The 15,684-nt window shown below is 48.9% G+C and overlaps 6 protein-coding genes, besides 1 other annotated feature; 3 read left to right on the forward strand and 3 right to left on the reverse strand.

Moving 5' to 3' along the window:
• Positions 1-1,104: 1,104 nt before the first annotated feature.
• Positions 1,105-1,204, forward strand: a tRNA (tRNA-Phe).
• A 765-nt stretch (positions 1,205-1,969) lies between these two features.
• On the forward strand, positions 1,970-3,756 carry FFUJ_10512 (related to hydrolases or acyltransferases (alpha/beta hydrolase superfamily); the record flags this gene model as incomplete). XM_023569303.1 has 4 exons in its annotated part: positions 1,970-2,367; positions 2,416-2,457; positions 2,505-3,570; positions 3,619-3,756. The coding sequence occupies 4 exons, from the start codon at positions 1,970-1,972 to the stop codon at positions 3,754-3,756; spliced, it is 1,644 nt and encodes a 547-aa protein (XP_023436537.1).
• A 1,338-nt stretch (positions 3,757-5,094) lies between these two features.
• FFUJ_10513 (uncharacterized protein) lies at positions 5,095-5,502 on the forward strand (the record flags this gene model as incomplete). Its single annotated transcript, XM_023569304.1, has 1 exon — positions 5,095-5,502. The coding sequence occupies one exon, from the start codon at positions 5,095-5,097 to the stop codon at positions 5,500-5,502; it is 408 nt and encodes a 135-aa protein (XP_023436538.1).
• Positions 5,503-5,770: 268 nt separating this feature from the next.
• FFUJ_10514 (uncharacterized protein) lies at positions 5,771-6,545 on the reverse strand (the record flags this gene model as incomplete). XM_023569305.1 has 2 exons in its annotated part: positions 5,771-6,225; positions 6,281-6,545. 2 exons carry the CDS (start codon positions 6,543-6,545, stop codon positions 5,771-5,773), a joined length of 720 nt encoding a protein of 239 aa, XP_023436539.1.
• A 1,568-nt stretch (positions 6,546-8,113) lies between these two features.
• Positions 8,114-9,597, reverse strand: FFUJ_10515 (related to methyltransferase; the record flags this gene model as incomplete). XM_023569306.1 has 9 exons in its annotated part: positions 8,114-8,150; positions 8,228-8,647; positions 8,696-8,836; positions 8,892-8,929; positions 8,991-9,034; positions 9,112-9,252; positions 9,390-9,405; positions 9,473-9,499; positions 9,550-9,597. The coding sequence occupies 9 exons, from the start codon at positions 9,595-9,597 to the stop codon at positions 8,114-8,116; spliced, it is 912 nt and encodes a 303-aa protein (XP_023437208.1).
• Positions 9,598-10,095: 498 nt separating this feature from the next.
• Positions 10,096-11,382, forward strand: FFUJ_10516 (related to O-methyltransferase B; the record flags this gene model as incomplete). XM_023569309.1 has 2 exons in its annotated part: positions 10,096-10,981; positions 11,057-11,382. 2 exons carry the CDS (start codon positions 10,096-10,098, stop codon positions 11,380-11,382), a joined length of 1,212 nt encoding a protein of 403 aa, XP_023436540.1.
• A 1,148-nt stretch (positions 11,383-12,530) lies between these two features.
• On the reverse strand, positions 12,531-14,570 carry FFUJ_10517 (probable galactose oxidase; the record flags this gene model as incomplete). Its single annotated transcript, XM_023569310.1, has 1 exon — positions 12,531-14,570. The coding sequence occupies one exon, from the start codon at positions 14,568-14,570 to the stop codon at positions 12,531-12,533; it is 2,040 nt and encodes a 679-aa protein (XP_023436541.1).
• Between the last annotated feature and the right edge of the window lie 1,114 nt (positions 14,571-15,684).

Raw genomic sequence — 15,684 nt, forward strand, 5'->3', positions numbered from 1 at the left:
AACATCGAAAGTTTCTTTGTCTGGCCGCTTGGATGCGTTCAACCCAGTGTTCAAGCCTGGCTTCGCATATCGGTTACTGTTAGGCTGGAAATAGTGCGCGATAAAATAAAGTTATATTTCCTGCTATAGTTACATCATTTCTTATCGCTCCACTAACAGCCCCCCAAAACCAACGACACTCTCTCAACGACCTTGCAACCTTATACTCACCGTCTCAATTCAGCTTGCGTTATCCCGGTTTCAGTGCATGAAAGTCGCTTGAGCGAAACACTATCCTTTGCACGACCCGCATCCTTTATTTCACCTCTACAACAATTTCGGCAAGATTCATCGGTCGCATTAAATGCCGCAGCACGAGTCGACAATTTATCCAGCCCAAGCATCACCGATTGTCCATGGAGTGAATATCAGCCCAAAGCTTCAATGCCACCATTGGTCTTCAGATCTTGATATTATTGCCATCCGGCACAAATGCTGCCTGGAGTACTACGGCTGTATCAGCTGCCATGAAGAGTTGGCAGGACATCCCAATCATGTCTGGCCCAAGGCTGAGCAGCATGAGTTAGCCGTCTTGTGCGGCAACTGTCGCCTGGAACTGACAATTGCAGAGTATCTTGGGAGCGGCAACCGATGCCCTGGATGTGATGCTGGCTTCAATCCGGGATGTAGAAACCATTATGACCTGTACTTTGAGGTGTAGCCATGGGAGACTTTTAATGGTCGCTCGTCGCAAAGCCGGGTCGCCGTCTGCATAAGCTTCTAAGGGTCTAGGTTGATCATGACGGCGAATCACATATTTCTAGTGCAAACGCTCTAGATCCTTGAACTATGACTGGGTAAGGGCAACGGTTAAACCCATGGGTCGAGGCTAGGTTGAGGGATAGAGAGAGCGACAGCAAATTGAGTCTCCCTAATGAGCCATTCCCTCAAATCCACCACATTATTAAGTCACATATCCATTTCGTCAAAGAAGACAGTTTCATAAATGAGAGCGCTGTACGAGGGTGCTACCAGACGATCTCAAGAAGTATCATTGACTGCCAGCAATAGACGCAGTAAATATAGTTTTGAATTTGAGTCCCGAGTGTTATCAGTTATTAGTCAGCGGGTTTAGCTCAGTTGGGAGAGCGTCAGACTGAAGTCAAAACTTCAATCAATATCAACCGATATCTGAAGGTCGTGTGTTCGATCCACACAAACCGCATTACTTTTTCCTTTTGCTCACTACGACCCCTCGTAGGCGCCCATTCTTATGTGAGAGGTTTTTCTTTTGCATACCATTGATACATAACATGGCCGAGCAGCTGTTTACTAGTGATGGCGTTAAGTAAGACTCTATGGTCCCTGGCTGCCCTCAAGCTGACAGTCTGCTTACTTGAGGTCATATCGCCGCATGACAACGAACAAAAGACCGCGGCATTTGTCATTCTTTTTATGTACACAAAATGGTAATTGAACGTGCTGAATGGATAGGTTGTCGGAGCCTTGCTTACGCCAAGAGATCCTTCCGCTTCAATTTTCTCTGCTGACAGGCTCGGGAGATTAGCAGAACCCGCCCACCTAGCGCGAGGATTTGGACGATGTGCCGAGCCTTATCAGATTGAACTATAACAGTCGTTCTTGGTTTGCGAGCGTCTAAATAAACAAGTGACGTTGGCTTTTTTTTGTTTTTTTTTTTGTCTTATTTAGCTTTCTTTGTCTACTGTCGCCATTGGCGCTCCATTAAATCGGGCCTGTCGATGTTACACAGCATAAACAAGTCCTTGTCGCGGTGTTGCCCGATGATGACACGACAAAAGCTGATTGATTATCAAAAGGATCAACTGTTAAATTAAATCTCAAGGATCTTGATCGACGGATACTTCCGCCTCCGTCTCCGTCTCCGTCCGCTGGGATCTGTACCCCTGCAGCCTCCACTTCATATCACTTTATATCACGCTGAGATTTCCCATCCGTGCACTGCGAACTCATGGACTTTGTTCAGACTCCTCTTGTCAACCATTCGAAACGCGTCGGAGCAAAGATGAAGTCTCTTCTTGGTCCTCTCCTCCTCGGCGCGTCGCGCCTTGCAACCGCGACAAATAGTGCTGATTCGCTGGTTGCTCGTGCGGAATCATCGCTGAAGTGGGAGCCTTGTAAGCTCGATCTCCCTGATGCGGCAAAGGAGCTGCTGAAGGCTGGTGATTGTGCGACCATTGAGGTTCCGCTGGACTACTCGGATAAAAAGTCTGATAAGACAGTTGAGCTTCAATTGATCCGCTACAATGCTACCAAGGAACCTTTCAAGGGCAGCGTTCTCTGGAACCCCGGCGGCCCTGGAATTTCCGGGATCGAGACTCTCGCTTATCTCGGGCAGGACTTCCGCGAGTGAGTAGCCTCTGTCGCATTATCAAGAGTTACTGACACGGTTTCTAGCATCATGGGCGGCCATCACAACATCATCTCATTTGACCCTCGGTATGCTTTTCCCGTCTACTGAATTGAGCTGCACTAACTCTGCGCAGAGGCGTTGGACGAACCATTCCCTTTGCCTGTGGCAAGAATGCTTCTGCTGAACTCAACCGTCGCAGCCTGGAACCACTGCCCCAAGCAGATCTCTGGGAATATGTGAAGAACGAAGGCTGGCAGATCATGCAAGCTATTGCTGAGTCCTGCTACGAAACCCAGCAGGAACACGGCCGCTTCCTTAGCACAGCCTTCACTGCCCGCGACATGATGAAGATCGTCGATGCTCTCGGTGAAGATGGCAAGCTCCGGTTCTGGGGCATTTCTTATGGAACTATCCTCGGCCAAGTCGCCGCTGCTATGTTCCCTGATCGCATTGGCCGTCTTCTTCTCGATTCGAACTCTTTGGCTGATGCGTACCTCACGTCAACTGGTGTTGGTGGACCTCACGATGCTGAGAAGTCGCTTGTGCATTTGTTTACTGAGTGTGTTGAGCTCGGCACCAAGTATTGTAAGCTGGCCAACTACTCTGGTAGCAGTACTACTGTTGAGGATTTGAGAGATGCGACGGTTGAGACCTTCCAGAAGCTGAAGGACCTGAAAACTCTGCCCGATGGTCTCTCTTCCAAGAACTATCCCTACGCAGGCAATTCTATCCTGAAGCAGTTGAAGTACGGTATCATGAACTTGCTGTCAAGCCCTTTCAATTATCCCTCAGTGGCGGAAATTCTCTCTTACGCTTTCGACGGAGACTACAAGAAGGCTCTCAGCATCTACAAGGAGGACACATCTGAGTGGAACCTTGGTACCAATGCATTCCAGGGTATTGCTTGTTCCGAGTCTTCGTTCCGAGTCAGCAACCCAGAGGATCTCTACTCTATGTACCAAGCTCATCTCGCTGGAAGCTCCTTCGGAGATGCCATCGCTGCTGACTATGTCGCCTGCGCTGCTTGGAAGTTCGACGCTGCTGAGGGCGTTGATACCAACACGCTTCGAAACGTCAACACCAGCTTCCCAGTTCTTGTTGTCAACAACGCAAACGATCCTATCACTTCTCTCAACCATGCTTGGCAAGTCTCTTCTCGCTTCAGAGAGAGTCGACTACTGATTAATGAGGGAGTTGGTGTAAGTCTTTTCCCATCATTTTGAGGATTTCAAGCTAACCATCTACAGCATGGAGTCACATCGCATGCTTCTAACTGTACTCTTGATGCTATTGCCGCTTACTTTGTTGACGGCACTCTTCCAGACGTTGGTACGAGGTGCAAGCCCAACATGCCAGCTTTCAAGGTCGCTCTCCCTAACGCATGAAAGGGTTGGGTTGGTGTTGCGGCAGAAGACGGTGAAGATGAGGATAAGGTTATAAGACGTTTGTATCACTATATATCATGTATTAAAATGGACTGTTCCCAGAAAACGAGTGATAACTGCATACCGCTAGTGCATCATCGGCCGCCCTTGTCTGTGCCACCTGATAACCCTGCAAGCAAACGAGACATGAATACTCTCAAGACGGAGTGGACGGAGGATGTTGTGAATCCGTCGTCGATAGGAGCCTAAGATTAAAAATAAAACAGCCAAAGGTCTAGCTCGTATGCTTATCCAAACATGGTTATATGAATAAGCGGAGTTCCAGAACCTTATGGATCAAGGCAGCCAAGATTTGTGATACCCGAACAGAAGCGTGACCAACTTTCGAGAACTTTGGTTTATGTTGCATTGCAGATACGTCGTGTTTGACGATGTGACGCGTGGAAGCAGAATCAGCGGATGAACCGGCTCCCGCATGATGAGTATCGTGAGATTCCATCATAACCGGATTATCGGCGGGAAATGCGGGGGACGATGATGTAAACTATCTCGACGTGGGGTCGGAGTTTTTAGCCGTGACTACTAAATTTAGGTATCGACGTTTGGAGGCGATCAATCGGGAGGCATGGAGATGGCCGCGTCATAAAATGGATAAGCATAGGATAGGACTTATGGATACCCTAAATTCTGATTCTGAGGTTCTGTCTGATACATACACGAGATTTGCATCGCCTTGCTGTGCTGCGATGTGCTGCGAAGTGAGAGAGATCTTCGAGAGGGTTACAGTCACTGCTCGTATTTGACATCACCAGCATCACATGGATCGTCCCAATAGGGCCATGGTGCGTTGACACGGCACAGTCTATCCCCGGCACATGATACCTGCTGCATACTTCTCAAGTTCCACTGATCGACTCTGATAGCAGCCAAGTTAATCCTCCCTGAAAATGATTGGGAAAGGCGTTTGCTTCATCGGTTTTGGCCGTGTGCTGGAAACGATACGAGCTGTAGTGGGCTCACACTGCTGTATTGCTAGCGCTGACAGTGCAGCTCGTATCGCGGCTGGTTCTGTATCGGGCTTCAATTTTCAGCTGTACTTCCTGAAGCATCAGACACTTACAGTCACAGGCTTGACGTAGTGATCTTCTCCCTTAGCACATTGTTGCCTTAGTAGAATGTAATGCTGCGTTGACTATCTCAATTGTATTTAAAGTCGACTCTATTCCCGCAATAGACCAAACTCTCATCATCACTCAACCGCCATCAATCAATCACTCGCCCCGCACTACAGCACTAAGTTAGCTCACACTCTCCCATCTTCACATTTCAACCACCAAAATGCATTTTGCTACCATCATCGCCACTGCTGCTCTCGCCATGGGCGTCGCAGCTGAGCCTGCCTCTAAAGATCTTCCCTTCAACGTCATTTCTGCCCGCATTTGGAGCTCCAAAGACTGCGGAGGCGACAACAACAACGGAAACCTCGGTGAATTGACTACGCATCGTGATGAGCTCAATGAATGCTTCAAGTTCACCGACAAGGTCAAGTCTGTGAGCCAGTATGAGCATGCCAAGGGCTGCAAGCGTAAGAACTACCTCACCCCTAAAGATGTAAGACTTACTGAAATGTGCATAGTTCTTCTCTTCACAGACAGCAACTGCAAGCGTGGACAGAAGACTGTCAAGGATGACCAGTGTCGCGAGACTTCTTCTCATTTCAGCAGCTACAAGACTATTTGCAACTAAAATTTCGCAACACATGAGGTTATATTTAATAATGCATGAATAGGCGCGAGATGATAATGGACTAATGGCTGAGACGACAATGGCAGCATGAGACGGAGTTATGGACATTCCTTTGGCAAAGAGGTCGTATGAATTAATATATAGCATTGAATTAACTAAGATTATGCATGATTTGAACCAGATCCACTGTCTTAACTCCCTCTATGCTTGTCTTGTCTTCTAAGGGGCATATCCGGCATACCCTGGTCTCATATCTTGAACGTGTCGCTTAAGCAGTGCCCTGGGTGAGGTAGCCAGTGAGGCCATCGAAGATGTTGGAGACGGGCTGGATGATGGGTCCAAGAGGAGTGCCCGAAAGGGTGTCGAGGATGTTGGAGAGGATGTCGACGAGACCGGGAACGATGTCGCCGATGAGCTGGGTGACGAGGCCGAGGAGGGTGGCGACGGTCTGGAAGAGGAGCTCGAAAGCGCTGCCGATAACGTTGTCGAGGCCGAGGATGCTCAGGACCTCCTTAGCGACACCGACAAGCTCGTGAAGGAGCTGGATAACAAGGCCGAGAATAACCTTAACGTCGGGGATGTTGATCTTGATGCTGACGACATCCTTGAGCTGGTTGACAACGGCGGTGAGGAGCTCGTTGAGGGAGTGGACTTCGGCAGTGACGACCTTGACGGCAGCAGCCTTGGAGATGGCGTTGGACTTGACCTTTGTGATAACCTCCTCTGAAGATACTGTTAGCAATCTATGTAACCCGAACTCTATAGTCGTTTGACTTACTGATGGTGGTGGTCTGGCTCTTGACCTGCTCAACAGCAATGGTGAGAACCTTGACAACACCGCCAGTGTTGGAAACGCTGACAGCAGTGATCTTCTTGGTCACTGTCTTGGTGACGGTCTGAGAGGTGGCGATGCTCTCAACCTGGGTGACAGCTCCGTTGGGAGAAGCCGGGACAGCTGGGACCTGACGAGCAGCAACCTGAGCAGCAGGAGCAGCCATGGCCGAAGTGGCCAGAGCAACGAGGGAGAAGAGGCTGAACTTCATGATGAGTAAAAGCGTAAGTAAATAAAGAGTGACTTGGTGAGATTTTGCTTTGAAAAAAAAAGAGTGACTGGGTTGAGAAGTGCGAGTGGATGGTTTGGTGAATGTCCAAACCGATTGACTTTGGGAGTTTCTTATATACATCTTGAGCCAGACATAGATGATAGACCCTAGATAGGAGACGATACTACACGGCATAAGCGAGAGTTAGATCTTCAAGCCGTTTTTGCACATCGGATGGAACCGACAGTTGGGATGGACTGGGGGAATGGTTCATCGCTGCTCTGTTTGGCTCCATGGTTGGTGTTGAAACACACGACGGTGGAGCGATGAAACATCGCCAACTGCCGAGTCGATCGCAATAAACAAAACGTTGGATTCCGCCAGAGATCGTCGTTTTGTGTTGCTAGAAGGATGACGTCGATGGGACTCTGGCGTATCATCGGCCAGGTCGAGCTGCAGGGGTCTGAGAGTTGGGGATAGCTTCCTTTGTGACCTGTAAGGCTGTGACTCAGCGTCCAGATAAATCCTCCAGTAAACCTAGTATATGGGGGTTTCTAAAGGGTTCAAGAGAGACTTGAATGTCTCAATTGACTATTGACTGATATTTTCTTCACATGATGAGCGTGTTCATTAGATGGTAATGACGCGGGATCTTCGGAATAGCACTCTCGCCAATGCAACGCCGATCCACCGTCGACTTCGTTTAATTACACCCGTATCTTGAGGGCACACTTGAGCGCCCATGACAAAAGCGCCCCGTGCAGAGGAATATCGCAATAGATAACGAAACTTCGCTCATTTCCATCTCCTTTTCCTTGATTCTGGGACAGCCTTTGATGGCTCGGCTGGTGTCCGAAAGGACCTTCATTCAGTATGACGGTTTTGGATAAGCATAATAGATTACTGTGGAGTCTGGGAATGGTATGCGTTGGCGTATAACCGTGCGGCTCATCACGTTGCCAAATTGAGTCATGCTAGTGCAGTGAAATCCATATGTCAATAACTGTTCCAAGATTGACGCATGCTTTGTGTGTCACGGGAGCCTTTAGTGATCTTTGGGATTCACATTGGCTTTCCTATATAATCAAGAAGCATGGATTCGAGGGCCTCTATCTCTGTTAGGCATCAAATGACGTCTTAGAGCAGGAGGATTATGCTAGAGCTGGACAAAGCATCAATCAAACTTAAGCGCAGGCCTGCAGGGTCACGGAATCTTCCCCTGGCTTCGAGCAATCTACTCCATAGTCCAAAAGGGGAAGAAAAGATATTGACAGAGAAACCCTCGAAAAAAGCCAGAAAGATAGCCCCGTGAGGCAATGGCCTAATTCTACTTACCCCTGATCGCCACGCGAGGAACAGGGGAAAGGTCTAAGCGTCAAATGTGACCCTGACTCGCAAGACATGACAAACCTTATCTACAGGGTAATCGAGAGTCAAATAAACAGAATGTCAATGATCGAATTGAGTTTCTCGTCAAAGATGTAGTATTGATAGTCCGCTTGCCAATACTTTATCTTCAAACGCACGCGGTGACTCTACCGTAGACAGAAACTTTAGTTTTGCTGTCATCAGTCCTCCTTTGGCTTCTGAGCGTAAACAACATAGCTATAGAAATGTTAGAGTTATCAAAAGAACCAAACTTAATTCCTAAGAGTAAGCGAAGGTTCTCAGGGGAAACTTACTACGGCCAGTACCCATGCATTCTTAGATTCTTAATTTCCTTTCTCAAAAATGCAAGGAAGACAGTGACTTCAGCATCCGTCCATCCAAGACCTTTCTGAAACATTCTCGTCACCATAGCTTCAAGTCCACTTAGCAGATTCTCCATCTCCCAAGCCCCAAGGAGCTTCATACGCGGATCTTTGGGCCATGGGTTGAAAGGAAGCTTGAAAACTCGCTCTGTGACATTTTGGTATCCGCGCTCTTCGAGCCAGCCCTTCCACCGCATGGGGTCTGTCAGACTGGCGCCAAATTTCGCAGAGCCCTGCTCCATCATTGTTGAGAATTTGCGGAGATAACTGTCTTCAGGGATGGAGTCGTCGTCGCAGCCGAGAACGCCGACGATGGCTTGGAACTCAACCCATCCGCCCCCTCTAAGATGTCTGGTCGAATTAGTATTGATACCGCATGCAGGACGAGTCATGGCTTACGTGTATGTCTGGTCGATCAGAGCCGGCCAGTCTCGAATTGCTAGTAGAAGATCTCGGGCATAAACAAAGTCGAAGCTATCTTCTTTCCATGTCCATTCTCTTTCAATATCGTCGACCTCAAAGTAACAGTTTGGTGGTACCCTGTCAGACATCAGTTTCAGAAAGTCTCACCGTTGTTATCGCATCGATCGCTTACCAGTCAGGTTGTGTCGGTGCAACATCCGTCCCAATGACCTGGGAGCTCGTCAGTCAAAGCTCACCCGATGTAACCACGGCAGCAAGATCCTGTACTCACCTCTGCAGATGGAAACTCTTCTGCCATTTCGATTGACCATATACCTTTTATCAAAGTTGTCAGCAGGTAATTCCTGGTCGATATAATGCTTTCACTCCCAAAGAAATGAGACTTCACGAACCTGTGCCGCAGCCAAGATCCAGAATTCTCTGAGGCTTCTCTAGAGGGGCCAAGTAACGGTTCTTTCCAATCAAAGCGCAGTATTTAGCATGGCACATATCGATGCGATCAAGCTCAGCCTCATCCATTGGCAATCCATATTCTGAAGTTTGTTAGCACTGGCCAAGCGATGTGCTCTGTGAGACTTGCCCTCTTTGCCATACACGGCGTAGGTTCTTCCGCCCTCGACCTTTCCATGTAGAATAGACGATGTCAGAGATGTCAAAGATGACCGCTCACTCTCATTATCGTAAGCCTATGTTCCATCACATTGGTTAGCAAGTGGAGCCATTTGGATAAGTCGCATCGTTGGGCCCACCAACCTCATCGTCAGTGACACTCTGTAAAGCCTAGACAAATCCGTTTAGTGCAATTTCAGCCCTACAGGGAATAAGCTTACAGTATCAGGCTGTATAACCTCTTCTTCCGGAGCACGAGGAGATGACATTACGACACTGTTGGTATCACAACCGTTTGTGTATCAGAACCATGCAAAGTGGACACGCTCAAAAGGAGAAGTTGAGCAAATATCGAAACAAACTCGCCATAGTGATAATCATCCTCGATACTGCGATACATGCCAACGGACCAAGCCTCCGTCACTTGGGCCGTGCCGCAATTCAAACTCCAGTTTATCACGGATATAATATTCTGATTGGGTTGTGATCTGCATAGTTGAGGCACTTTACCCGGGATTACAGAACCTCGGCTGGTTATATACCCACTTACTAACCTGTCCTGTGAGGAAGCGTAGGCTTATGGACTGATATGATCTGAGTGCTTTCTTGGCTTTAGGTGGTGCCCCGCCTGGAACACTCTTAAGTGAATATGCTATTCACATGGTCTACGGAACATGCGGTGACCGTTGCCATCTCCGCAAATCCAGACCCAGCAGTTGAATCCTCCGAGCCACATCTCGATATCTCTGAAATCTCAAATAACGACAATGGTGCATCCCAAAGCTGAAAAGGCCCTTGAAGAGGCAAAGAAACTAGTTGCCCAGCTTGAATCGTACGAGGATGACCCCATCAATCACCAAAATGTCCTCAAGCAGACAGAAGCAGTTCGCTCAGCTTTCCAGGATCCCATGGATCAGATGACACACCTAATGGAGCAATTCAGTCTCGGATGCGCTTTCCATACCATTCTTGGAATCCGGGCATACCACGCCATGCCCGAAGATGGAAGTTCCATCGCCGCTGAGGAATTGGCTCGCATTACCAATGTGGCTACTACTGTGATTCAGCGCATTTACCGTGTTGCTGTTAGTCATGGTGTTTTTTTTGAGACGGCGCCTGATGCGTATGCTCATAATGACCTTTCACGGATTCTGAACCCAAGAGGTTTGGGCTCTTTTTTCATGATTGTGTTAGAGTTTAGCCGTGCTTGGATGCATCTTCCTGAGTACCTCAAGTCTCACAAGCCTGATGATGTCTTTGATCTCACCAAGTCCCCTGCCGTGTACTCGGTTGGTAAGGAGCACCTTGGAAAGTCATACTATGAGCTGTTAGAGATGGATCCTAACCCTGAGCGACGTGAGCTTTGGAATGCCAACATGGTAGCTGTTGATGAGCTGATGCCTGTCGTCGGTATGTTTCCCTTTCCATCACTCAAAAACGAAGTGGTTCAGGATCCTGAACGACCTTTCTTGGTGGACATCGGTGCCGGCCGTGGTCAGTCCTGTATTGCCATCCGCAAAGACATTGGCGATGCCTTTGACGCGAAGTATATCCTACAGGACCTCCCTGGTGTCATTGACTCGATGGATCCCAAGGACTATACAGGATTTGAACTTATGACGTATGATTCCTTTACACCGCAGCCTGTTAAGAGTAAGTGACTCCCCGGAGTCCATAAGAGCATCCTAACCACGACTCTGGTTTATAGCAACGACTGACCTTTCGCAGACGCCCGTATTTACTTTATGCGCCGCTTCCTTCACGACTTCTATACTCCAGTCTGCATCGAATTCGTCAAGAACACCGCATCAGCCATGGGACCCGATTCCCGTCTGATCATATGCGACCAGCTGATTCCTGACATGGTCGAGAAAGACAAGTTCACAGATCTGTACTGGCTAGATTTCGCACTTCTCGCCATGACTGGCCAAGAGAAGAAGAAAGCCGATTTCGAAGAGATTTTTGAAGCTGCCGGTCTGGAGTTGGTCAAAATTTACCCATCTGCCTATGGATGCACTGCGATGCTGGAGGCGAAGTTGAAGAAGTCTGAGTAGGCACTTTGGAGCTCGATGGCATGAGTATGGTACTAAAATTAGATGGCGACTTTACTTACATGCTTTATACTCATAAGCTATTATTATCTAGTTTATTTGATGTTAGCTGCGCAGCCCAGCTGTCGGAACGTCATCTCAGACATGAACGCCACAACTCCATGAAGCTGTCAGCAACGACGATGCAGTCATTCCCAACAAATAGGACGTTTCCCTCTACGGCTAGTGGTTTTTAGTGCTCAATGTCTTAGAATTGTCTCGTAAAGAAGCTATGCCATCGGCGTGAACATGTCGTCTGTCATCCTGATGACACCTATAACGAGCCACTTACTGGTCCTCAGTCTTACATAGCGTCCTCTCGTCTGTGCCACATTTATGAATGACTGTCGGCTGCATAACTTACGCACAGTTTGAGCGTACTTCGTCCCGACCCTGCTTAAGCCATCTGCATGTCTCTGCAGGAACGAAGTGCTTTCCCGTACGTGCCGAACATGGCTTGCATTCGGGTGAGCCACAGGGTCGCAGCCTATGTTGACACGTAATGTATCTATTTCTGTCGTCTGATAGTGTCATTTGCAATCTTCCTGCAGCCATTACCCGTGAAGGCTCAAAACTCTAATTGTGAGCGTTATGAACCTGGTTCCCGGATTCGTTTAAACTCAATGGCCACTAGTGTCGCCGAACAGACAAATGTCTTAAGAAACCCGTCTTCTTGGTTTGTTGGGATATCCCAGCGCAATGGATCAAACGTCGGCCTAAAACAACATTAACCTCTCTTGGTTCGTATTGCGTGTTCACGGGGCTATACAGATTACGGCATGACCCGGTCACGAAGGTTAGCATGGATCTGAAGATAAACTTTATCGGCATTTGAATACGGTTCTACTATCTCTAGTGTCACGGTCAGGACGATGAGTGTCAGCTCGGCAGTTGGTTCATCGCCATTCTGAGAAGTGCAGTCACATATGAAGTTCTCCAAAACAGAAAATTCATGCAAGAGATTTGTATTAGACAGTAAAGTGACGTCCGTGTCAATATATCCAACTGCAATTGGTATCAAAGTATATACATAATGAATTAGGATACTTGTACTATCCTCGCTAGTATTATAAAATTCAAAAAAATCATTTTGTCGCGATGTAGACATTAGATCAGTTAGTGACCTTAATGGTGCTGGCAACACTGGGAACACCAGCGTTGTTAAGGACGAAAAGCATCCAGTAGCCGGGGAGGGCAATACCAGAATCATTGGGAATCTTGAAAGAGTACTTGTTGGTACCAGCACCTGTCAGGGCCAAAGGAATGCGGCGCTGATCAGTGTTGACAACATGTGTCGCAGTTCCGTATCGGATGAGAGAAGCGCTCTTGATGGCGCTGTTGGCAGTGACGGTGATGGTGCTGCCGACCTTGGCAGTAGTGGCCGAAACAGCAGTGATCTTAGGGCGGGTAGCAAGGTTACCGTTGCCATCAAGGAGATACTGAGGGGTGAAGATCTGGGCGTCAAAGTGGTTGCTCTTGCAGCTACCGCAAAGACCACCGCCACCATTGAAGACAGTAGCATCTGGCAGCAGCAGAGACATACTGTGATATGTGCGGGGAATAGTGTTGGGTTGTTGCTTAGTGAATGTGTTTGAGGAGGAAACGAACATCTCGGGCTCGAGCTGAGCGTTGGTGTCGGTGAAAGGGTTGGAGTAAGATTGACCACCAGTGATGAAGACGTTCCCATCAGGGAGGATAACAGAGGTGGCGAAAACACGGGCGTGAATACCAGCACCGTTGTTTCCAACGAGAGCGGTCTGGGCGATAGCACCAGGCTCGTCAATGGTGAGAACGTGGGCGTTAGCAGTGGCAGGAGCCTGCTGGTAGCTGGTAGCTCCGCCAAAGGTGAGAATCTTGCCCTTGAGGGCATCAAACATGGCAACGTTGCCGTTCATGGAGTCAGGGTCAACTCTGCCGTTCTTTCGGCGAGTACCAGCAGCCTTGGTGTCACCCTGAGTTCCCCTGGTGGTGTAGTACCAGTTCATGGCTGTGCTGGGACCAGCCTGGAAAACACTGTTCTTCTTCCAGCCAAAGAGCCAAGCGTGGTTGTCAGCCTTGTAGACACCCTCCTTGTCCTTGGTAAGCATAGGGCCGACGAGACACTTGGGAAGGGAGGTCCAGGTCTTGGCCTTGGGGTCATAGATTTCACCGTTCTTGCCGCCACGGGGGCCGCTCCATGAACCACCGATGGTGAAAACACGACCGTCAGAGCAGGTAGCGGATGATTGGTAACCACGAGCAATCTGCATGTCAGGGCCAGGAACCCAGTTACCATCAGGCATGAGAATGGTAGTTTTCTTGGCATCGTTGCCACCAGTGACGACAATCTGTCCCTCGCCGTCCATGGAGATACCAGGGCAGAACATGTCGTGATGGTTATTGGAAACGTTGCGGTTGGAGATGACGTTAGTCTTGGGGTCCCAGATAGAAGTGAGAGTGAAGCCGCCACGGGGAGTAGTGCCTTGGAAAGCATCATATCGGTAAGCAGACCAGATGACGACCTTTCCGGAGACAGGCTCAACGGCACCAGCGACAGGGATGACGGGGAAATCAAGAGTAGGACCCCATTTTCCAAGACCCTTAGCAGGAGGGCTGTACTTGAGAGCATTATAGACAACAAAGTCGGCAATAGCAATCCAAGGATAGTCGGAGTTCACGTTAGAAAGGGCAACAAAGCGAAGATAGCGAGCAGGCTGAGTCTCAAAGTTTGTGATCCAGGGGTACTTGTCTCCCCAATAAGTTCCAAAGGCAACGGGCTTTCCCCAGTTGGTACCGTCAGAGCTGAGGTAGACTTCATGGCGACCAATCCAGTTACGGGTGTTGCCGTCTTGGCGAGGTGTAATCTGGAGACCACTGACATACTGGGTCTGCTTCATGTCAATGGTGATGGTATGAGGAGGCGGCGTGTTGGTGGTGCCATAGGGAGTCTGCCAAAAGGTGTTCTTGTCACCATCGATGGCTCTACCACAGGGGTAATTTGAAGCCTGGCTGGAACACTTGACAGTCCATCCCTTGCGGTCAATGGGGTTTGAGCCAACGGGGGGAGCAGCGGCGAACTTTCCAGGCTGTTGTCCCTGCTCCTCTGGTGGGATGGCAGTGGCTGTATTGAAGAAGGCACCAAGGCACAAAGCCAAGGTGTAGAAAGACTTCATCTTGGGTGAGAGATAAGCGACAGTCACAAGCCTAAACCGAGAGTGGCAAAAAGAGAAAAGAAACGAGAGGGAGTGAGTGAACGAGCGGGCTGGAGAGGGAGAAGAGAAGGGCTAGGAGACGGAGGATGCATATTTATTGATTTCGCTTTTATTTACGACGCCCCTAAATAGGTACATGCAGTAGACGTGCACAATATGCAGCCCGATGCAGTGTGCACACCCATTCTTTCTGTTCGGGCGTTACTAAACATGGACAGGACGGGTCAGAAAAAAAACAGAGTTGGACATTTTATGAAGGGACGGGCTGAACAAAGACGCACAGGCGGAAAAAGTCATCGGGTGCCGGGAGCTGCAAGTTACATTGGCCCGTTCAGTTGAGGCGTCGACGCTTGGGGCAATCAGAAGCAAACTCAACTAAACCGACTGTTCGGTTGGACCAGGCTGTGCTGTGCTGTGCTGTACGTACACCAAGTTTTAGTTTCAAGAGGGAACTGAACTGCCATCTCGATAATTCACACACCACGAGATTGGCCGTCGTTAGCCCCGAACACAACACAGCAAAGACCTTGCTGCAGGGCTAATGTGCGTATGTACAGTAGGACCCCTGTAAGCTGAAACGGCGAGACCAATCAGTGGATGTCAGTAAGATGCAGCCACAAAGGCCAAGTGTAAGTACATCGTCATTTATTGTGTTGGGGTAGGTACTTGGAGGTTAGTGTGTTGGGCTGCCCGGGCCGGGTCTGCCTTGGTCTGGGTCTGGGTCTGGCTGTGACTGTGACTGACTGATCTGATGCCCAGAGGGGTTCGTATACACGTGTGCGGGATAGATGACGTGAGACAGAGAGAAGAGAGCTCACGTGCATGGGAAAAAGGCAAAGATCCTGACTGATTGAGTGATTTAAACCGACGTGCTTATACATTTTCCCCTGTCCTCCAAGTTCACCGCTGCAGTGACAGTGAGGGGGAACCTTTGGTGCTTATTGTTGCAGCCAACTTGAGGCTGCAATATTACATATGAAATCAATCAATGACTGAAGCGACGTGCAGATCGAATGCAAGTCGGTTCGTATAGACCCTGCTCGTGGCGCAAAGAATGCTTATTTTGGGTAACGAG

The sequence above is a fragment of the Fusarium fujikuroi genome, chromosome FFUJ_chr10 (genome assembly GCF_900079805.1).
Source record: "Fusarium fujikuroi IMI 58289 draft genome, chromosome FFUJ_chr10".
Lineage (NCBI taxonomy): Eukaryota > Fungi > Ascomycota > Sordariomycetes > Hypocreales > Nectriaceae > Fusarium > Fusarium fujikuroi.